At 38.6% G+C, this 24377-nt stretch overlaps 1 protein-coding gene across 2 annotated transcripts in view; it reads right to left on the bottom strand.

Moving 5' to 3' along the window:
• The window catches only part of LOC131931838 (eukaryotic translation initiation factor 5B), a 33980-nt gene extending 26500 nt beyond the window's left edge, over positions 1-7480 (bottom strand). For both annotated transcript variants that reach the window (XM_059288704.1, XM_059288705.1), the window contains exons 1-8: positions 7269-7480; positions 4142-4270; positions 3697-3790; positions 3279-3368; positions 2134-2634; positions 1250-1388; positions 349-425; positions 55-171 (exon numbers count right to left, since the gene is read on the bottom strand). In XM_059288704.1, coding sequence (XP_059144687.1) covers positions 55-171; positions 349-425; positions 1250-1388; positions 2134-2634; positions 3279-3368; positions 3697-3790; positions 4142-4270; positions 7269-7312 — 1191 coding nt within the window. In that variant the 5' untranslated portion in view covers positions 7313-7480. The remainder of the gene's footprint in view (positions 1-54; positions 172-348; positions 426-1249; positions 1389-2133; positions 2635-3278; positions 3369-3696; positions 3791-4141; positions 4271-7268) is intronic.
• Positions 7481-24377: the final 16897 nt, after the last annotated feature.

Genomic DNA, 24377 nt, shown 5'->3' with positions numbered 1-24377 from the left:
GTAAACACATTGATTACAAAAGGGATAATGCTACGGCATAATAAGTAAACTTGCCTCTTCTTCTAGCTTGCGGATCCTTTCTTCTTCCAAAAGCCTTTGCCTTTCTTCCTCTTCTTTTGCTTTTTGTTCTTCTTCTTGAATTTTCTTTAAATGTTCTTTAAGAGCAGCAATCTAAAAACATTTTTTTTTATGTTAACAAAAGTTTGCTGTCTGTATGAGGATACAACACTACTACAAAAACAATTAGCAAGAAATTAACTACCAATGATTGTACAGTGAACATAATCTTCGATATTTTTGAAAAGCACTAGACATACCATATACATTTAAAAAAAAAAAAATACCTACTTTCTTATTTGGTTTGGCCTTTTCCTCTTTTTCTTTTTCACCCTTCTTTTTCTTTTTCTTCTTTCCATCTTTGGCATCTAAGAGCACAAGCATAAAGAATCTAATGATGATAAGCTAAAATATATTTTTAAGATGGAAAAATAAGTTTTTCGCCATTAGAATCATTGTTAAAATTCAAATTGCATATTTAAGTAAATAACTATTCAGGGACAAAACATCATGAAATTATTTTCCATGCCAAATAGTAAAGCTTTAGTAAATTCAGATGAGGTAAAATGTGAAATGTGCCAGAAATGCATAGAACGAGTGCCAATTTTTCTTGCAGTTAGACATATGTTTAGACATCTGTTAAATTTGCTTTAGTCCCAAAAATATTTATTTCTAGAATTTTAATATAGATTTAGGAATTTCAAGGAAATCAAGGCAAGAGTTGAAACAATAATCAGGCCCTGTTTAACTGTGCTAAAGATATTAAAGTTTTGTTTAATGAAATGCACCTTAGGGGTCATCCATTTACAGAAGGGAGGGGTAAAAAAAAATCGACTTTTGTGGACAAATGCAAACTGGGGAGGGGTGGGGGTATTTCAGGTCCATGTCAAAGTCCACAGGTTGAATTTAAACATTGAAGTAGGCCTACTTACATTGCAAAACAAACATATACTCTTATCCTGCATATAAAAAGTAAAATAAAGGGGGCAGTGCTATTGATTTAGAAAAGAAAAAAAAGCTGAAAATGTAAATGAATCTCAGTATTCATACCTATACAAGGTCATAAATACCAGAAACAAGGTCAAGATTTTTCTTTTTCATTATTCTTTGGAAAATTCTCTTCTAAAATGGTTTAAGTTATGTCTGTACATTTAAAAAAGAATAAGACAGTAGAATAGATAAAGCAACTGACCATCTTCTCCCTCAGGTCCAACAACTTCAGGCGTGCCTTCCTTACTCTGTGTGTCTTCTGCTTTATCTACAGGCGGGCTATCTTCTTTTTTTATTTCTTCAGATTTTACATCATCTTTTTTCCCTTTTTTCTGTTTTTCCTGTGATAAATAATTGTTACATGGTTTTAAAAAAAAATTAACAATAAATGCCTTAATAAAGTAAATAACTCTAAAATAAATCTTTGTTTTATCAAAAATAAAAATAGTCGTAATCATACAATGTAACAGAACCAAATAAACATTTTAAAATAATAATTTTAACAGTTCAATTGCCAAAGGTCTTAATAAATTAAAATTACAACTGGACTCGATAATGAACTGCAATTACCCATAATTACTTTCCCCCCAATTTAAGCCACATTAATTATTAGTCTTTTTTCCCACTAAAATTGGAAAAAGACAACAATAAAAAAATTAACCCCATCTTCAATGAAATCTCTTTTAAATTTACAAGAATCTATCACTAGTGTATGGTGAAACATAAGGTATAACTCAAATAACACTTAGTAAGACAAATCTAGCAAGTTAAAAAAAAAATTATTGCTTTTAAAAGCCTGGCTTATTGTAAAAAACAAAAACATGCAAAAACTGAAAATACTATTAACTTTTTAATTTATCTGGAAATAATATTAAAAATTATTTTAATTTCATTTGAAACCAACCAACCATTCAATAAGAGCTGATTAAGCTCTGGAAATTGCTAGCTACTCAAACCATAAGCCAAAGCCAAAGTTTGACTAGTAATCATACATTTTACCCTTACAACAGACTGTTCCAAATGAGTCAAGAATACATGGAAGCAAAATGTTAAACTTATCACTAAGATCAAGCACTGGTCACTTACTAATATTTTCTTCTGTTTCTCCCTGTCTCTCTTCTCTTTCCTCTTCTGGGCTGCTGTTTTGACCGTTCCACCTTCATCGTCTTCCTCAGCCTCATCATCCAACTCTTTTTTGTCCTCCTCAACCTCAGCAGTTTTTGGTGCCTCAGTGACAGCCTCCTTGCCTTTTTTACCTTTTTTCTTTTTCTTACGGTCATACTCATCATCATCCTCCAAATCATCAATGGTCACCACTTTGGGCTCAACTTTAGGCACTTCACTCACCACGGCAGGCTCTTCTGCAGCCTTTTCCTCTACCGGTGTTTCCTCTTCCTGCTTCTTGCCTTTCTTTCCTTTCTTTTTCTCTTCTGGCTTCTTATCTAAGCTAGCCATGATGGCATCAATATCTTCCTCTTCAGGTTTTTTGGCTTTTTCTTTCTTTTTAGGCTTTTCTTTCTTTTTAGATTTGTTTGATTCTGTGTTGACAGTTTCAAGTATAATTTCTTCTTTTCCTTTTGATTCATTCTATAAAATAGAGATGTATATGTATCACAGGGCATTGTAATGATTTGTTTTACCTGCATCATGAAACACTTTAAAACAAATAAAGACATGGCAGAAAATGACAACTACTGAGATTCTGACACAAATGAAAACTCAAAAACTAAACCTCTTTAGATACACATTACTTGGTGAAAATCAATCAAGCCTCATTTGCAATTACCACTACAGAAATCGGTTCCCAGAAAATGCGCGATTGGGAAACTGCGCAAACAGAAAAATTTGCAAATGCAAACTTATTATACTAATACACTTAAATTTTGTAATTTTTCATGGCAATGTTTTACTATGCTACAATTTACATGTAGTTGTTTGATGTTAATATCTATTTTATGCTTGATTTAAGAAAACAATAAGGCCAATGTACACTTTTTTGTACAGTTTTCCGTTGCCCAGTTTTCCATTGCACATCTTTCCGGTCATCATAGATATATCATGTTTACTACTTCTCAACCCTCCAGGATCAGATTAGTCCATCTACACCTGAAAACCAACTGTAACTAAATGTGTACTAACTGAAGAACAGTTTCAGTATGGAACTAGATACTAAACATAAGAGATGAATTATGTAACTGAGAACTTATCCATGAGACCAGGAAACTACTCACATCACTGTCTTTATCACTTTTGTCTGCTGACTCATCATCAAGGTCTTCCAGAAGCTGAAACGCTGATAGCCCCTTTGTCTTTTTCTTGTCCTAATAGCACGATGGAAAATACAATCAGTTACATACATTTTTCACCAATGAAGTATACAATTATGAGAAGTATGTGGTCAAATTGCATGCGAATTAAGTTTGTTAATGCACAGTGTTTCACTATAATGTATAAAACATACATGAATTTTACTTTTAAATGGAAATTTTCAACTGGACAATCTATATAGAATCTGAAGTGCTTAAAATTGAGCTACATCCTGTCAATAAACTTCATTGAAAAACTGCCTTTTATCTTTATATATGGAGGATGAGTGTAAATATAATAAATCTGTGGGTAGGCAGATAAAAATATACATGAATGTGCTACCTTCTTCTTTACTGCTACAGGTTCATCTTCAGCTTCTTCTAGGTTTCCACCATTAGCCTCTAGCGACAGTGCTTTTAGCTCATTTTCAATTTCCCTGGAGGTAGAAAAAAGTCAACTCAGAACTATGCAAGTATTTCATATAGCATTGTCAGTGAGTCAAACAAAAATATTGATGCTTCACTAAAAATCACTTAACTGTTTTAATTTCAACTTCTACTATTTGGTGATAGTATGCCCCTACCAATACACCAGGTATTAACAGTGTATTTTATAACTGATATTTTAAATATATTTCAAAATCTAATCTGCTGAGCAAAAAAAAAAAGTCCATCAGTTTCTGTAGCTACAAGCTACTGGGTCAGCCAGTGGCTAATTCAGAAGTGGATGAGCTAATAAGAGGCTAAGTTGAAGTTTTTGTTAACTTGCAACTAGTGACAAACTTTACCAGTCTTCATCATCTCCACGGGATTTTCCCTTTTTCTTCTTCTTGTCTTTTTTGACAGCAGGGTTAGAACTGGGCTCTTGAGGGGGTTTCTTTTCCATCTGTTTGGTTTTAACCTCATCATTATCCTCACTGAAATACAGAAAGAATGTATTCCAATTTAAATTTGAAAAAAATACATATTACTTGCAACTATTCAACTTATTTCATATTGCCAATGCCTAGCACAACTCATTAATATCCAGGTGTTAACATTTTATATTATACTTTATAATAAATGACAGTATTATACCACTAAAAACATACAGAATTAATCTGCTGAGTCTTGAGAGCTTAGATCTTCAAATGAACTACTCCAAACAATCATAAACACATTTAAAAATTTCAAATATTAAAGACTAAAATGAGCATGAAAGTTTTGTATGTTGCACTTGTAAAACTTTTAAAGATATATGATTTGGTGTTTTAATTTTAGAAACTGACAAATACTAAAAATAGCTGCTTTATTTTTAGCTACACAGTCAATGTGTTTATGTTTAGATATCATTAGACAGAGATGAAAAAAATTTCATAATTAAATGTGATAGTGTGTCTTATCACAAAAAGGATAGGTCAAATACTAAAAGGCCTAACCCAGAATATATCTAATTGCTAAATTGTTTGATTAGATGAAAATAATATAAACTGGGGTAATGGTCAAGTCTTACAATCTACTTAGGTGAGGTGCTAGGGACGGAGTGGTCTAGCGGTAGAGAGCTGGACTGCTAACCCGTTAGTCTCGAGTTCGAATCCGGGTTCAAGTCAGTAGACCGTCCCTGAGTTCACCCAACTCTGATGGGTACCTAACTCACGTTAGGGAAAGTAAAGGCGGCTGGGCATAGTGCTGACCACACTATCTCTTCATATGCCGAGGTCACAGAAACAAGTGAACTCTACTTCACTTGCCCCATAGACCGTCAGGTTTGAAAGGGAAACTTTACTTTACTTTTTAGGTGAGGTGCTGGGCTAAAAGATGGTATTGATCTAAGTGTGTGTAATGAGATTTAAGAAAAGTGCAGAGATATACAACTTGTACTTATGCATAAAGAAAATAGAGGAACATATTTTTAATTTACAATCGATTAAGTTCAAGTTTTTACTTTTAATCATACCCATTTTATGGAAACAATTATAAGAAAATATGAAACATACTTTGGTCTTGTTGTATGATCCTACAATATAAATATTTAAAGAAGAAGAAAATTTATTTAAAGTCATTTAGGATGTAAACAATCTAGAAATGGAAGTCACAAAAATGTTCTTTGTATTTGAATGGGTATCCCCAGCTTATGGGATTATCAATTTCTGGAATTATTGATATTGCTCTCTTAAAGAGAAAATATGTTTGTGGTCAGCAGCATTCTATGCTAATCTATAATGCTATTCTTGGTAACAGGTATATTTTTCTGACCAGACATCAATAAAGTGTTTAGACAGTTGCCTCACGCTGATCAAAACATGACACTACTTTATTTTATTCCTATAAATAGTCAGTTATACATGTTATCAGAAAATCAAGACGACTGGCTATCTTCAACTACCCTTTGTGAAAAAAAGTTTACATTTTAACTGTCAATTATAATAGTAACTTAAATAATATCTGTGGTACATTTGAGGGAACAGAATAGTTCACACATACACATAATGATAAACCTAACAATCTTGACAAGTGCATGACAAAATATGACCACATAGACTATGTAAACCAAAGCAGTAGCTGTTAATTTCAAATTTAAGTTGATTATGATTTTCAAAGTTTAAAAATTAGAGGTTTAGTTTCATGGTTTTTTTTAATTTTATTTTTCTACACTTTGAGGAGAAAGATGATTTTTATGGAAGGCAAATCTGTTTCTACTTCAACATAAGCGTAAAACCTTCTTTTGTGTGTCAAAATTGTAAACTTACAGAAAAAATTTCATACCAGTAAGCAGCCCTGTACAATCTGATTAGCAAAACTATGTGAGGGAAGACAACACCTTGCCCAGGCGTTTTTACTTTCCCTAACATGAGTTAAGTACCCATCAGAGCTGGGTGGACTCAAGGGAAGTTCTACTGACTTGGACCCGGATTCAAACTCGAGATTTTCACCGTTCAATGAGTATGTAAACTAGTATTTAAGCTTAAATGCTAAATAATGAAATTTAGGCCTACTTAGAAAAAGATGTAAGACTACTGATTTAACTAAATACAAATATGAACTGCCAATGTCAACTTAATACCTACTATAGCCCTAACCCTAATTTCTGACCATAACATTGGACCTGAGACAACTAACAGCACAACAGTACACCTTTTTCTCAAAAGTTTATTGTCAGACATAGGTAATACTAATTTCTTATTAAATATTTCAAAAAAATGGTGACATCACACCCCTCCCACCCCCCCCCCCCCTTCCCCAATAATTTTTAATCTTCTATTTTAAGTAAGCCATCTTCCCTACTATTGCTTTATTATTAACAAAATAAAACATTGTTTTGATGATTAGCCTATATCATACGTTTTGTTATCTGGTGTTGCCCAATAGTATAACTGATATCACCCAATGATGAATGTTTGTTTATATGAGTTTTTTGGTACATTTTTTCAAACAAGCTAACATTGAGTCCCCCCCCCCCCCCCCATCAGTCAGAATAAGAATGTGAATCACTGAATGTCAAAGATTAGGAGAGGTCCTACTCTACTGAGTTCTGAAGTTACTGTAGGGTTAACCTTTTATTCTGATAATAATGGTATCTTTCGTAAAAATCTTAAGAAAAATAGCTCTAGACTCTAGATCCCCTATTTTATTAAATTTGATAGGAACTCATAGCTTTTACTTTTATTATTTATTTTAAAACAAGAATGTCATTCATTATTCACTTTATTCAGTGTCCATAAATGTTAGAATCTAGCCTAGAGTCTAGACCCAAACCAAATCACTTGACGACTGTAAGTCTAGATCTAGAATATCTAGATCTAGTTTCCTTTCAGACTTTACTACTTTTAAGTAGTTAATTTAGTCATTAGTCACTTAGTGTAGTGACTGTGTAGTGTACTCAACTCAGCTGGGTTGTCACTGAAAACTCGTCAAAATTTTCTATTTATAACTTACAAGTCTTCGTCGTGGGCTTTGGCCCCTTTCTTGGGTTTTCCCATATCATTAATAAATACTTTGACTTCTTCAGTGTGCTAACTAAATAAAATAACAATATAAATTATATAAATAAATAGTTTTATTTTTCAGTTTCTTTCAACAATATTGTACACTCTGTTGTCGAAATTTCGTAGTTGAGTTTGTGTATGCGCATGTATCAGCAGTATCCGGTCGAATCGAATACAAAGTATTGTACTTGTTTTGTAATTACATTTCACATATCCCATTCCATGTTCGATCAATTCAAGCTTGTTTAAATGTAAACTATCTATAGGACTCTAAAACGAGTGGCTTATAAAAATATTTCAACTTCTTAAGGGTCGTTATTAAGGAAAAAAGTCTAAATAAGTTGTTGAAATTTTTAAAAATATTTCCTTTCGATATTGAGGGTTGGAAGGAAGTGTCCGATTTGTTTTTGTTTTACCATTACTATTGTTAAGCTAAATTAAAGCTTTTCAATAAAATGTATTATTTTAGACAGGAAAAAGAGCTTCCATTAAGATTCTTATGAAAATTCATTGCATTTTTGATATTTAGGTTTTATAATTTATGACAACATTGGGGAATCAAACAGTTATGAAATATATCGAATAAAACTAGGATAGCAGTAATCGCTTCAGCATGTTATAATGAGCATTGTGGGTACCTAGTTAATTCCCTTTACAAAAGAGCTCCATTCATAATCCGACTTTGTTTTATTTTTGTTAGGCATTATTATATCGAACCAGAAGACTTTGCATTTTAATTGATAAATTTTATAAGTTTTTTAAGACCTTTGAAACCGATATATCATTGTATAAACTGTATATTTTATAGAATCACAAAAAATAAAAAGTTATTTATTTACTATTTTCTCATTGTTGCTGATCTTTAGGAAAAAATAATGTATCTGGTCTAGTTATCTCATGTAATCTTAAACTATAATCTAAATTGATTTTAATTTTAAGCTAGTGTATTTTTGTAAATAAATTTAAAAAATAAACAACTTTCACGCCAGTAAACAAAAATATATTGGAAATATATAACGCCAACTAAAGTTTGTCAAGGGAATTAATTTTGAAAAGTATTACTAAAACATAATAATTGGGTTAGTTCCCTTAAATTAAGTCTACCAATTTTTTTTAAAAATTTTTTTTTACTAATCTAGAAAATTTGCATGTTTAGATATTTACAAACTCTTGCATTGCATGATAAAATTGATCCGGCAAAAGGGCTGAACATACTACGAAAATGCTTTAAGGAGCTTTCTTGAAAAAAATCTTAACCTAAAAACAATACAACTGTTTGTATTGTTGGGCTTTTACATGGTACGCACAGCACATGTGTATATGATGAATAAATTGCGCGGTATATTCAGTTATGTGAATATGGTGTAAAATTTAGCTTGGTAGCATTAGTCGAATACTCATGTTCAATTTCTGTTTTTAGAAAGCCCACCCCTTCTATTATCAAAAACATATAAAAATATATATAAGTGTGTGTGTATATATATATATATATATATATATATATATATATATATATATATATATATATATATATATCACATGCCCAATATTTTGAGTAGCTTACATGACTTATGACACCTGACTTACCTGATTTACCACACATGATTTACAACATGACGTTTAACGCATGATTTACAACGTGTATACCAAGCCTGAACATGCTGTCAACACCAGGTAAACAGTACTCCACCTGTTCCGTTACATCATTCACAGTGCCAGTCCTCCCTGCCTGTGTTTCGAACCTGGGACCGATTGTGATCCTTACCCCCAGACCTACCACCCCCTGGTCCTCCATGCTGTGACGTGTCAATAAGCCACAAATAAACCCGCGGTGTCCGGGTATTGAAATAACAGGTGTACAAAAATAAAAGCGATTGCTTCCCTTGTCACGATTACTTCCCTTGACACACCACGATTACCACCCCTTAGCATACCGCGTCAGGACACTTTAGATATAAATACCCTTTAGTGATTACAGAATGGTTGGGGGGGGGGGTTGTTGGGGGGAAGGGGCATTGTTTATTAGAAACTAAAATGGTCACTCACAATAGACGTGAGCGCACTTGTTCATTAGAAGTCGTATTGTCTTGTTTACCAACAAACACGAGAAACCCAGGTGGTCACTGTAATGCGTACAATACTTACAATACATCCAAACACCCTTTAAGGAAAATTAACGAGTGGTTTTCGTATCACCAGGCCACACCTGTAGGGGCGCGGTCATATGTTGGCAGAGGCGTGAACATAAGAACAGAAATGGACCATATAAATACATGTATAATAACAAGCGTGTTTGTGGGAGGGGGCGGGGGAAGGAGAGTGCGACTTAAATTTCCGGGTCAAGGGTTGAGTGCCGGCGCTGGTTAAAGCATGTGTTTTCTATAATATTGTTTTACCTTTTCTGTTTCAACCATCATTCACGCAGACATTAGGGCTGCCTCACCCTTATCCACCCAGCTCTAATGGCTACCTCACCCTCATCCACCCATCTCTAATGTCTACCCCACCCTTATCCACACATCTCTAATGGCTACCTCACCCTCATCCACACATCTCTAATGGCTACCTCACCCTCATCCACACATCTCTAATGGCTACCTGCCTCTTATTCACACAGGCCTATTTCTATAACTGACTCTTTTTTTATATAATGCTGACCACATACTACCCTTATACAACGATATAGTACTATGGTATACTAAAACAGTTGATCTCTACATCACCTGTAATATGGACATTCAGGGTGTATATTCTTCAATGACTGAAGACGCCTAAAGAATCATGTAGCTTTTAATCTTTAGAAAATAAAATACGCCCAAAGAACCATATGGCTCCCACGTTTAATGTAATACGTCATTAATTAATGAATAAAAGTAGAAGCGGTCTGTCCTTTCATCTACCGGTCATCTAGGTCTAAGCCTGCTCACAAAAACTGATCTAATTTATTCTTCCCTTTATTTTTCAAATCCTTGTTTTTAATGTGGGGCTAACCCTTTTCAACTAGAAACTTTCGTCATTCAGCAATACGTCAGTGTTACCTCAACAATCCATTCGTCAAATAAAATTAATGACTTCATCGCAGACTGCAATATAGATGAAATTTTTTTCTCTGCCATCCTTTTGCGCTCATAAATCTTATCCCGTTTGTATTCTTTGTTCTTAAAATTCCCGTTTGCATTGGTGTGTTGTTTACCGTTGCTATGGATACATGGAAATGCGCTGGAAAATGTGAAGAGCTAGGCCTATATTTACTTTTCAATTTTACTAAACCACAAAGAGCGTGGTTTTTATACTGCTAGCTATGGCCACCAAGGAGCAGAGAACTCCTGAACGTTTATTATGGTTGCAGTTGACACCTAGTGAACTATTTTTTTTATTATTTCTCTAAAAATGTGTGTTCATGACCTCTCCGTTGTGGACTAAAAGAATCTCTGCACATCTCGAGTGGTCAAGCCGGACTATAATGCCATCCAAGAAGGGCCTGCTCCAGGTACCAGAAGGCTATCTATCCATCACCGAACTTGATCAAACATGTTTATCCCCCCTTGAATACAATGCTTTCATGCAACGCCTGGATTACCCACGAACGATAACTCTCCATATCCGCCGTCCCTTCTTTGTCTCGCAGCCCCAAGCTAAAGGGCCGCTACTCCGCCATCAAGCCAAGGGGCCGCAACCCCTTCCATTGAACGCCCGCCGTATTGAGATATTATATTTGTCTCGCGCGGTCATCACATCCTACCCCTAGGTGGCGTCTATGAAAATTCGTGTTTACTCTCTAAGCAAATGTAAACACCCGGGTGTCCGGTCAGTACCTAAATTACCACCCTGAACAATAGCCCTAGCCAGGTCGGATATTTGACCAGGGGGGTTCGTGTCACGTGATCGCGGTGGAAACGGGTACAAAGCTAACAGGTGCGATTATCCCGGGAAGAAAACATGACAAACAGAACCTATGACACTGACAAAATTAATAACCTTTAAACGCTTGGAAGGAAAGACGCTATGAAAAAAAGACCTCAAAATAGCTTAGTTTTTAATGAATTTTCGGATAGCCCTACTACAGAAATACCTTAGGATATACGCATGCGCAATGGAGAGAAACTACGACTTGCCTTAGTGGCGATGTTTTCGATGGTACTGCGCATGCGTGTGTTTACAACCGCAGAACCCTAACACCAACCCTAATTCTATCCTTAACCCTATCCCTAATCCTAACCCTAGCCCTAGCCCTAGCCCTAATCCTAATCCTAACCCTAACCCTAGCCCTAGCCCTAGCCCTAATCCTATCCCTACCCTATCCCTAATCCTACCCCTAACCCTCATTCTAGCCCTAACCCTAGCCATAGGTCACTGCGCATGCGCAGGGCTATCTTTTGCCGACTAAGTGGAGACGTTGGGGAGAAAAATCTTCTTCCGAGTAGACACTTCGAATACCTTAACCATAGTGTTACTCTTAGTGTATGTTTTTATAGACTTTGGCGATCTTGGTGAACTTTTGATTATACATATATAAGAGAAGTAACGCCCCCCACCCCCCACCCCCCCCCCCCCCCCCATGGAGCATGTACACCACCCCTCAAACGCAGGACGAAATAGAGAAACCTACAATTTATGTACAATATATATACACACCCATCCTCCCCGAAATTTTAAGTGCGCATCCAATCATCGGTTTTTTCCTGGCATGTCTTCGTCCCCCCCCCCCCTCCACCCCCCCCCCCCCCCCCGAAAAACTTCTACCCCCCCCCCCCAACGAAATAGAATTTATATAGAACATATATAATTTTACCAGTGTCCGCTCCATACCCCCCCCCCTCCCCGAAAATTTCTCCCGGAGAAGAAAGTCTGAAAGAAACACTGATCGTCGTCGGAAAATGTCTGAAAGAAACCTCGCCCTCAGACATAGAAGAGCCAGTTGTTGATCTCCTATGTACTGCTTAATGCTAGAAACATGACAATGCGTTACAGTTAAAAAATACATTCCAAATCATTGTAAAAAATATATTCAACAATGCACTTACACGATTTTTTTTAAAAACTGTAGTTGGTAAGACAAGGGTAGTGGAGTCAGAGTGGATAAATTGTTGTCTGACTCCTTGAGTCTTAAAACAAATGACTCTCGCTTTAAAAAAGCAATACATGTTGTTTTATTTTTTACTTAGGTCGAGTTTCCAATTGCTCTATTATTGTGTTTATTTATAAACTTAAATTTTGAAAGTTTTAATTAGCATTTATTTTTAATTCTCTTTACTTTGACGTTTCTTATGATCATTAAAGGTAACTCTACTCTCTTTCTTTAATCACGTGAGCCTGATATGTTCCAGAGACAAACAAGGATTAAAGCGGGAAAAAAATTAATGAGTAAGCAGCTAAAAAGTGGATCTAGAATCCATGTCAACTACTTATCCACATGGACGACCGAGCATGAGGGTCGCAGTATCCAGTCCGGTGAACTTGACAAGTGGATGCTAAGGCGACCGTGGGTCCACGGTCGCTCATCGACCAGCCGAGAAGTCCTCCCCACCTTTTGATACCTCCACGCCCCAGCGGCCGACGTATGCTAATGACCGCCATCCAACAATGTGGGGGATTTATAAAGGGAAGTAACTCATCTACAAAGGGAGAAAACTTTTAAAAACTTATTATAAAAATACTTAGCCTCTTTGATGTTTTATACTATATATTATAAAAGAAATTTAATATATACGTTAAATATTATAAAAACTATTCGACGTATAATATTTCTGTTCATAGATTAAACCCTTTTCATATTTAATAAAACAAGTGTTTTGTAAGACGGATAACCAAGGTACAATATGAATGTTAAAGGGATAACAATTTCTTGAAGAGTATATTTTTAATAAAATTCCACCTTGCTTCATTACTTCTTAATTAATTAATAAATAAAGCGCCGTCGTCCTATGTCCTCGATACTGCTTGTGCGGTTTCACCGCCTGGCAGGACTCGGCTTAAAAAAAAAAAAAAAAAAAAAAAAAGTTTATTTACTTATTAAAGTAAAACTTTTAATTTATTCTTATAGGGAATAGTTAAACAATTGAATTAATACGACATAAGTTAGATGAATGAGAACACCTCTTGAAGAATATTCTTAAGCTGTGCTAATCAAATTTTCCTTCAAATTATAAAACGACTAATATTAATATTCTTTTTAGTTAAAGAAAAAACCTGCAGGGGATTGTTACGGATATATATCCCCCCCCCTCCCCCGCTGCGCGCTTTACGTAAGTTTTTTACGATTCCCTTAGCCCTTTCAACTAGACAGCCAATAACAAATTAGTCAATCAATAAGTTTAAAGAACACTTTATGATATATAAATACCCCGTTTGTTAATGATGTGGGGTGGGGTGGGAGACACTGCCTTTGTTACAAAAGCTACTTGCAGACATGTGCATCCATCAAGTGAATTTATATAATATATATATATATATATATATATATATATATATATATATATATATATATATATTTATATATATATATATATATATATATATATATATATATATATGATATGATATGATATGATATGATATGATATGATATGATATGATATGATATGATATGATATGATATGATATGATATGATATGATATGATATGATATGATATGATATGATATGATATGATATGATATGATATGATATGATATGATATGATATGATATGATATGATATGATATGATATGATATGATATGATATGATATGATATGATATGATATGATATGATATGATATGATATGATATGATATGATATGATATGATATGATATGATATGATATGATATGATATGATATGATATGATATGATATGATATGATATGATATGATATGATATGATATGATATGATATGATATGATATGATATGATATGATATGATATGATATACACGAATTGTAAACATCGGAGATCAATTACTATTGACATTGAGTGACGTTGTTTAATATTAATAATCCCACATCTTTTGTTCGTAAATAAAAATAAATAACTGCTGTGGTGATACTCCAGTATTCTTTCTATCCAATTCACTTTAACCTTTTCTCTATCCTCGTTATACCTCCTCTCTATTCTTCTTTCTATCCCCTCACTTTAACCTTTCCTCTATCCTCGTTATACATCCTCTCTATTATTCTTTCTATCCTCTTCACTTTAAACTTTCCTCTATCCTTGTTATACATCCTCTCTATTCTTCTTTCTATCCCCTTTCACTTTAACTTTTTCTCTTTCGTTACCTCCTCTCTATACCCCCTCTCTACCATTCTGTTCCTCCATGTCACCCCCCTGCCCTCTACATTCCTACTCCATTACAACAATACGGCTAAAATTGATTTGTTCTCTACCGATTCCCTACTCAACTGCCCCCCCCCCCACCCTTCCTAATCGAAGCTGTGGGATAATTGAGTGCTACCTCTCATCTGTTGGCTACCAGACTCATGAGATGTAGCAGGGTATCAGTCTTAAACACGAGGTCAAGAATGAATAAATGAATAAATGAATGAATGAATGAATGAATGAATGAATGAATGAATGAATGAATGAATGAATGAATGAATGAATGAATGAATGAATGAATGAATGAATGAATGAATGAATGAATGAATGAATGAATGAACGAATGAACGAATGAACGAATGAACGAATGAACGAATGAACGAATGAACGAATGAACGAATGAACGAATGAACGAATGAACGAATGAACGAATGAACGAATGAACGAATGAACGAATGAACGAATGAACAAATGAACGCAAGAACGCATGAACGAATGAACGAATGAACGAATGAACGAATGAACACGAATGAACGAATGAACGAATGAATGAATTAACGAATTAACGAATGAACGAATGAACGGATGAACGGATGAACGGATGAACGAATGAACAAATGAACGCAAGAACGCATGAACGAGTGAACGAATGAACGAATGAACGAATGAATGAATTAACGAATTAACGAATTAACGAATTAACGAATGATCCAATGAACCAATGAACCAATGAACCAATGAATCAATGAACCAAAGAACTAATGAATGAATGAACGAATGAACGAATCCCCGAATTAACGAATAAACAAATGAACGCAGTAATGAATATACGGATGAACAAACGAACGAATTAATTAATTGATAATATTAATTTAAATGATTATTTACCCCCACAAATTGTTGAAATCACACCAACTGTGACGATTCCTTTATAGGGTATCGCACTAACTTGGTTTTGTCTCACAACATCCCTGCTAATTACCATGACAACCGCATCAGTTGCTACTCCCAGTGCATACCCTCAGTACAAACGAACATATCTGTCAGCAGTAAGAAATCTAGCTTAGCGTAAGACGCAACTCCAGATATTATCTTTGACACGCCTTTTCTTTCTACGTCCCAAAGTTTGAGGGAAAGTTTTCAACTTTCACAAATCACCATGTTTCTTTTCTAATAAGATGAGAAATTTTTCACCATTATAAAAAAACTGAGTTCCTGAAGTAGGAATACATTTAGCTTTGTTGTAATCTTACTGTGTTACATATGGTGTGCACGATCCAAAATTTGGCTCCAAAGATAGACATGTAACCAGCTTAACCAAGGCCTACATATATTCTGTATTTTATGATTAGAGTATAGGTTTGGCTTAGGGTGATAGTGTTCTTCACAGCGATACTGTACGTAAGAAGATTCCGCGATTACTGCAAAGAAAATGGACCACTCTCAATCCTTCGACCCCTGCTGTTGTGCTCTAACCTTTAACCCCTGCTGCTGTGCCTGTACCCCTTGACCCCTGCTGTTGTGCCTTGACCCCTGCTGTTGTGCCTGTACCCATTGACCCCTGCTCTTGTGCCTGTACCCCTTGACCCCTGCTGTTGTGCCTGTACCCTTTGACCCCTGCTGTTGTGCCTTGACCCCTGCTGTTGTGCCTTTACCCTTTGACCCCTGCTGTTGTGCCTTGACCCCTGCTGTTGTGCCTTTACCCTTTGACCCCTGCTGTTGTGCCTTGACCCCTGCTGTTGTGCCTTGACCCCTGCTGTTGTGCCTTTACCCTTTGACCCCTGCTGTTGTGCCTTGACCCCTGCTGTTGTGCCTTGACCCCTGCTGTTGTGCCTTTACCCTTTGACCCCTGCTGTTGTGCCTTGACCCCTGCTGTTGTGCCGGTACACTTTGACCCCTGCTGTTGTGCATGTAAACTTTGACCCCTGCTGTTGTGCCTTTACCCTTTGACCCCTGCGGTTGTGCCTTGACCCCTGCTGTTGCTCCCGCCTCTAATGCTACTCACACTCCGAGCTGGATGATTTATGGGTAGAATTAACTTGACGTCTGCTTCTGTCTCACCTCACGTTTCCTGTGAGCTTTCACTACTCCCTTAAAACGACTCCGCCCAGTAGACTCCGTCTAGCACACTCAGCCTATGGCGCTTCATATAGTACAACCCCCTGTTGTAGCCTACACTCCATGTAGTACACTCCGTCTAGTGCACTCTGACTAGTGCACTCCGTCTAGTACACTACGTCTAATGTACTCTATAAAGTGCACTGCTTATGGCAAGCTCAGGCGAGTACATTCAATGTAGTATACTTCACCGAGAAAACTTTATCTTCTGCACTCCATGTAGTACACCCCATCTAGTACCATCCACCTAGTGCACTGTCCATTACACTTTAATTAAAATGTTCCACAAAGTGCACTCGGTCTAGTACAGTCTTACCTGTAGTATACACTAAACCTGTTACCTACCATCTAGTATACTCCGCCTGTTACACTTGTAGTAAACTTGTAGTACACTCCACCTTGTACACTCCACCTATTACACTCCACCTAGTACACTCCACCTAGTACACTCCACCCAGTACACTCCACCTAGTACACTCCACCTAGTACACTCCACCTAGTACACTCCACCTAGTACACTCCACCTAGTACACTCCACCTAGTACACTCCACCTAGTACACTTCGCCTTGTACACTCCACCTAGTACACTCCACCTAGTACACTCCGCCTTGTACACTCCACCTAGTACACTCCGTACACCCCACCTAGCACACCCCGTACACTCCACCTAGTACACCCCACCTAGTACACTCCGTACACTCCACCTAGTACACTCCGTACACTCCACCTAGCACACTCCGTACACTCCACCTAGTACACTCCGTACACCCCACCTAGCACACCCCGTACACTCCACCTAGTACACCCGCCTAGTACACTCCACCTAGCACACCCCACCTAGTACACTCCGTACACCCCACCTAGTACACCCCACCTAGCACGCTCCGTACACCCCACCTAGTACACCCCGTACACTCCACCTAGTACACCCCGTACACTCCACCTGGTACACCCCACCTAGTACACCCCGTACACCCCACCTAGCACACTCCGTACACCCCACCTAGTACACTCCACCTAGTACACTCCGCCTTGTACACTCCACCTAGTACACTCCGTACACCCCACCTAGCACACCCCGTACACTCCACCTAGTACACCCCACCTAGTACACTCCGTACACTCCACCTAGTACACTCCGTACACTCCACCTAGCACACTCCGTACACCCCACCTAGCACACTCCGTACACCCCACCTAGTACACTCCGTACACTCCACCTAGTACACCCCGTACACTCCACCTAGTACACCCCACCTAGCACACTCCGTACACCCCACCTAGTACACTCCGTACACCCCACCTAGTACACCCGGTACACCCCACCTAGTACACCCCGTACACCCCACCTAGTACACCCCATACACCCCACCTAGTACACCCCGTACACCCCACCTAGTACACCCCGTACACCCCACCTAGTACACCCCGTACACCCCCTAGTACACCCCGTACACCCCACCTAGTACACTCCGCCTTGTACACCCCCTAGTACACTCCACCTAGTACACCCCGTACACCCCACCTAGTACACTCCGTACACCCCCTAGTACACCCCGTACACCCCACCTAGTACACTCCGCCTTGTACACCCCCTAGTACACTCCACCTAGTACACCCCGTACACCCCACCTAGTACACCCCGTACACCCCACCTAGTACACCCCGTACACCCCACCTAGTACACCCCGTACACCCCACCTAGTACACTCCGTACACCCCCTAGTACACCCCGTACACCCCACCTAGTACACTCCGCCTTGTACACCCCCTAGTACACTCCACCTAGTACACCCCGTACACCCCACCTAGTACACTCCGTACACCCCCTAGTACACCCCGTACACCCCACCTAGTACACTCCGCCTTGTACACCCTCTAGTACACTCCACCTAGTACACCCCGTACACCCCACCTAGTACACCCCGTACACCCCACCTAGTACACCCCGTACACCCCACCTAGTACACCCCGTACACCACACCCCGTACACCCCACCTAGTACACCCCGTACACCCCACCTAGTACACCCCGTACACCCCACCTAGTACACCCCGTACACCCCCTAGTACACCCCGTACACCCCACCTAGTACACCCCGTACACCCCACCTAGTACACCCCGTACACCCCCTAGTACACCCCGTACACTCCACCTAGTACACTCCGTACACCCCACCTGGTACACCCCGTACACTCCACCTAGTACACCCCGTACACCCCACCTAGTACACTCCGTACACCCCACCTAGTACACCCCGTACACCCCACCTAGTACACCCCGTACACCCCACCTAGTACACCCCGTACACCCCACCTAGTACACCCCGTACACCCCACCTAGTACACCCCGTACACCCCACCTAGTACACCCCGTACACCCCACCTAGTACACCCCGTACACCCCACCTAGTACACCCCGTACACCCCACCTAGTACACCCCGTACACCCCACCTAGTACACCCCGTACACCCCACCTAGTACACCCCGTACACCCCACCTAGTACACCCCGTACACCCCACCTAGTACACTCCGTACACCCCACCTTGTACACTCCACCTAGTACACCCCGTACACTCCACCTAGTACACCCCGTACACCCCACCTAGTACACCCCGTACACCCCACCTAGATCTGTAGATTGATCACTTCCTGTCCCTGACCCTGAACAAAAAAAAAACACCACAAAGACGAAAATGTGACGACTTTCATTACCAAACCAGCCAGCAGACGACGGTTATAAATGTCGTTTGGGTCCTCACGACAGCTTTGATGACGGCTTCTTCTGACGTCTGCTGCTGGGAGCGTCTAGCAGACGGGTAACGTTATGTTAAACTCTGCCAGAATGTTTTTTTTTTTAAAGAACTTTTGGAACTCAAGAACACAACAACGCAAGGATTGTTATTTTTTCTTGAGGTAGATTGGTTAGCGTGCGTTCTTGTGTTTTGTTTCGAATGTCTTTGAGCGCCGTTTGAATAGTTGTAATTTTTTACTGAAGGTTGATAGGGTACGAAATGTAAGTTGGGGTGGTCTAAATATCGGTTCGTAGTTGGGGGAGGGGGGGGGGGGTCTTAGTATCGGTCGGGGTTAGACGAGGTCTAAGTTTAGGTTAAATGGTTACGGATATCTAGATAGCTCGGGTTTAGGTGAGGTCTAAGTATAGGTTAAAAGGTTACGGATATCTAGATATCGATCGTTTGTCTTTTGAGTAGTCGGTGAGTTGTTCGTTGGTTACAACATATGTATGGTGGTTGCGGTTGGGGTTGGATTCATAATATACAACGTACAAATGTCAACCATCGAGTATGGACATTTGTAAAATTCAGCATCAATTTGCGAAAAAATGTAAAATACATCACAATACAGGAAAAAAAAGAAAAAAAAATAACAACAAAGATATATTTTCGTAAAAAAACAAATCGGTATAACATGAATTAGTATGACAATGTACATATATTTATTCGATGGGTTTTCTTGAAAGTAAGTTTATAGAGAAATCCTCATCGTTTGGAAGGAAGGGGCGGGGGTTAGAATGGGGGGGGGGGGGGAAGGATTCGTCTCTACTGGAAGATCGAAAATTCATTTTATTTTGTATTATAAGTTGATGACCTTTGCAGTAGCCTTTAGGCGGCACGCGGTACTTGGTGGACAAAGCGGCGTCGTACGTCTAAAAAATTACAGCAGGAACGAAAAAAATAACCTTAATGATCTGTAAGTTTTAGAGTTATTTGACTTCGAAAAATGAATATTGAGAAATGAACAGTTTTTATATATATAGTTCTTTATATTTGTAATGTTCTTTTTTTCAATTTGACAATCATTCCTTCAATAAATAGACTCAGTCTTTTGATATACGCACCACAAACATCACAATTTTGTTGCTCAAAAGAAAGGGGCGTCACTCCCAAGGAAATAGGTGCTTATTATTATCCACAGGGGGCGCAATTTATAACAGGCTTCATTGATGTGGTTATGCGAGTGAGGTTCATTGTACTAGTAAATAAAATTTAAAAAATCGACGCACACGACTTGCGTTTGAATACCACTAAATATAAGAAGACAAGTTTTCCGTTTTCAGTTTTAGATTAGTTTTTTTTTTCTAAAGGCTAACAATCTCGAAAATAAATGGCGTCCCTGTTGTTAATAATTCACCCTGGTTTAGTAGAACCTAAAGCCCACCCTCCTCTCTCCGCAAAAAGGGAAATTGCGACAGAATTATCTGGCCATCTTTTGGAGTCTTTTATATCAGCAGACGTCAAACCATAATTGTACAGTAAATTGACGTCTGCTATAGCGAACTGTCGTCTGTCGTGTTATGAGAGTTCAATGAAGCGAGGTTTAAAAACGAGAATTATCCCAGCATGCCTCCGCGGGGGAACTGTTTGCCGTCAGTAGACCACCGCAGGGGGGCGCTTTGATTCCGCGTCAGGGTTCACTGCCCGCTTGCTCATTTCAAACCCGCTGCCAAACTCTTCAGCTTCCCTGGATACCATTTTCGTTTTTTCGAAATTCCATACCGTTTTGTAAGAGGTCTAATCAGCCTTTCTGTTCAATGGGTGTTATGGGTTAATCTTTTATTTATTTGGACCACAAGAATGTGAGGGGAAAAAAAAACAACGGAGAGTTGTACTAGGCCATTTATTTTTGTTAAAAGGGAAAGCACTCTCACTAGTGGGAAAAAACTGTGTTTATATTTGTTTTTAAAAAACTCGTTTGATAACTGTTGTGTTTTCGGTGCCATGAACGCCCACATGATGTTTAAAAAGGATGTCGGTGTCTGTGTGTGTAGTGGGGGGGGGGGGGGTGTTGAAGAGAAGATATTGTTTATTAAAAGACAGACACACCTTTAATTTCATCACCCTTTAAATACTTACATATGTTCGTGGATTTTAATTTATGTAGAATGTCGTGTTTACGTTGTAATGAATCTTTACATTGAGTAGATTTCAGTTTATTTTGAAATTCTTGATAAAAAATTACCTGAAACAAACAAGTAATATCACTGTTTTAGTGAATACACGTTAAACCTTTAAAAGAAATTTAAACTTTTCGCAAGTAAGAAATGAATTTTTATTTTTCTAACCGACTGATAAATCTTACAATACAAACTGTGTTACAAAATGTTTTATCATTACCAAAAATAGAAACATTCTCTTTTAATTCTCTTTTTCTAAACTTCTTTTCAAAATTAGCCAATGAAAAGTTATCATAAATTTGACATGAAAATATTAACATTTAAAATGTGATCAAACCGCATCATAATTTCCGCATTAATAACGTCTGATTGGCTGAAATCTGTCACGTGTCCTATTTCGATTCCTCTCGTCCAATGAAATCAAGAACACCCCGTTCGTTCATCATACGGATCTCTGGGAAAACCAATAAATCGTGTCCTCTTGTGGTGCAAAAAAGTAATATGGTGTTGGCTGCGATGTTGTTGGTGGGGGGGGGGGGGGGGGGGGGGAGTTGGAGAGGGGAGGGGCGTTTGAACCCTCGCTAGCACGCGTCTCTCCGGCAACTCGCAGTCACGTGCTGTGGTTGTCACGTGACAATAAATTAATTTCTCCAGAGAGAGGGCTTTCAATTTCAGTTGTATCTTCCGTAATACGGTCGGAGTTTTATTTCAGTTATATTATCTAATAAGGTAGCTGATTTCAATATCGGTTGTATCGCACCCTTCGGTCAGAAGTTTTAATTGCAGTCATATCATTTAACATGTTTCAAAGTTTTAATTTCATTTGTATCACTTCTTTCTGTCAGATGTTTTAATTTTACACTATCAAAGAATATGGTGGGAATTTCTTTTTAGCTGGACTATATAACATGTTCCGACTTTTGATTATTTTGTATCAAACAATATGATATAAACTTTTAACTTTGTTGTATCATACTATACCGACGTTATAATTTTAAATGTATGTGTATTATAGAAAAAAATGTAAAGTATCCTTTCGATCCTCTACTTCACCTGCCCCGGTGTTTCAGTGACCTTGGCATATTGAAGGATAATATAGCAGCACTATTGTCAAGTCGCCTTTACCTCCCCTATCATGAGCCAGGTACCCATTAGAGCTGGGTTGACTCAGGGGCGTCTTACTGATAATAACCTGGGATTGGACTCTATACTTTCGGGTTAGCCGATGTAGTGTCATTTAGAAATGTGTAGTCAGTGTCATATAAAAATATGTGTGCAGTGTCATGTAGAAATATGTATGTAGTGTCATATAGAAATGTGTATGTAGTGTGATATAGAAATGTGTATGTAGTGTGATATAGAAATGTGTATGTAGTGTCATATAGAAACGTGTATGTAGTGTCATACAGAGATGTGCATGTAATGTTATACAGAAATGTGTATGTCATATAGAAATGTATGTAGTGTCATATAGAAACGTGTATGTAGTGTCGTGTACAGAATGCTGCCACTAGCCACACGAACATGAGGGTATGACTAACCTACAAGTATCACCTGTATTAAAAACACACAAACCCATGTGTACAGCGAGTGGACTGAGGCTCTCTGACTGAAGCCCCCCATGGCTGAAAACTATGTCTTCAAAGTTTGCCGAGAGAACGTACAAATACCCCCGGTAATATAAAAAGTCAGGTCGGGGATTAGCAAGTTAAACAAACGGGGGGGTTATGGTCAGTGCTTAACTAAACATGGCTGCCTGCTGGAGATAGCCTGGACCGTGGCAGGTTGAGGGGGGTCGGGGGGGGGGGGGGGGGGTGGGGGGGGGGGAAGGAGTATGGGGATCCCCCGTCAGTCGAACTTTTTATTTTTTGGCCTCAGCGGTGGAGAAGGTCAGATTGGTGACCTTTTAGATTATTAATTGTCGTTAAAGATATTTTTCCGACGACCATTTGAAACCAACGTCGGCTGGTCACGTGATGAATGACAACATTCGGAAATGATTGGGGATTGTTGGTATAATTTATGGGAGAGGCGATAAATTGTAACGGCTGAACTCAGATTTGCCTTCACGACACTGCGACGAATATTTGACAAAAAATCATACTTGCAAATAATTTCATTGCATTGTTTTCTTTAGCACTTGTGTGCTGCGTACGTGTGTGTGTGTTTGTATGTGCGCGCGTGAATGTGCGTGTGTACTTTTAAAAGGGCTCATCGGAAATTTCTACACATTCCTACTAAGGGCCTGGCACTAACCAGTATTCGAACCTGAAACAACTAGGTCAGACGTCTTGATATCTGCACGCCGACCACGTCACTCCACACCGCAGTCAACAGCGGAAATAAAACACTCCCCGCCCCCCTCGTCCCGTGCCGTCATCACCGACTCCACCACGATTAGCCTCCTTCTGACGCCACTACAAACAAACCGACACGTCGTTAAATTTGAAGACCCCCCCCCCCCACTCTTGCGCTTTCTGCTACCAAATCTGGCTTCCACGTCACGTTCAGAAATATCGTATCCATCTCCAGCATACGCTTGAGATTTTCCGGATTAGCATCAATACCTCTAGCTGTTCAAAAAGACGTCCCTAAACCCAAACCAATTTTTATATTTCCATCACAGAAAGGCCCCGGGCTAAGTTCCAACGTTTTTAAATCATTAAAACTCTCATGGGCCTTCTGGCAGGGGTAGAAATATAATGAGTAGACCAAGTTGATGCTAGCATGT

This window comes from Physella acuta, unplaced genomic scaffold, assembly GCF_028476545.2.
Source record: "Physella acuta isolate Inbredline_101_S28 unplaced genomic scaffold, ASM2847654v3 ptg002043l, whole genome shotgun sequence".
Taxonomy (NCBI): domain Eukaryota; kingdom Metazoa; phylum Mollusca; class Gastropoda; family Physidae; genus Physella; species Physella acuta.
The sequence above is the reverse complement of the archived record's forward strand: the minus strand, read 5'-3'. Positions and strand labels throughout refer to the sequence as shown.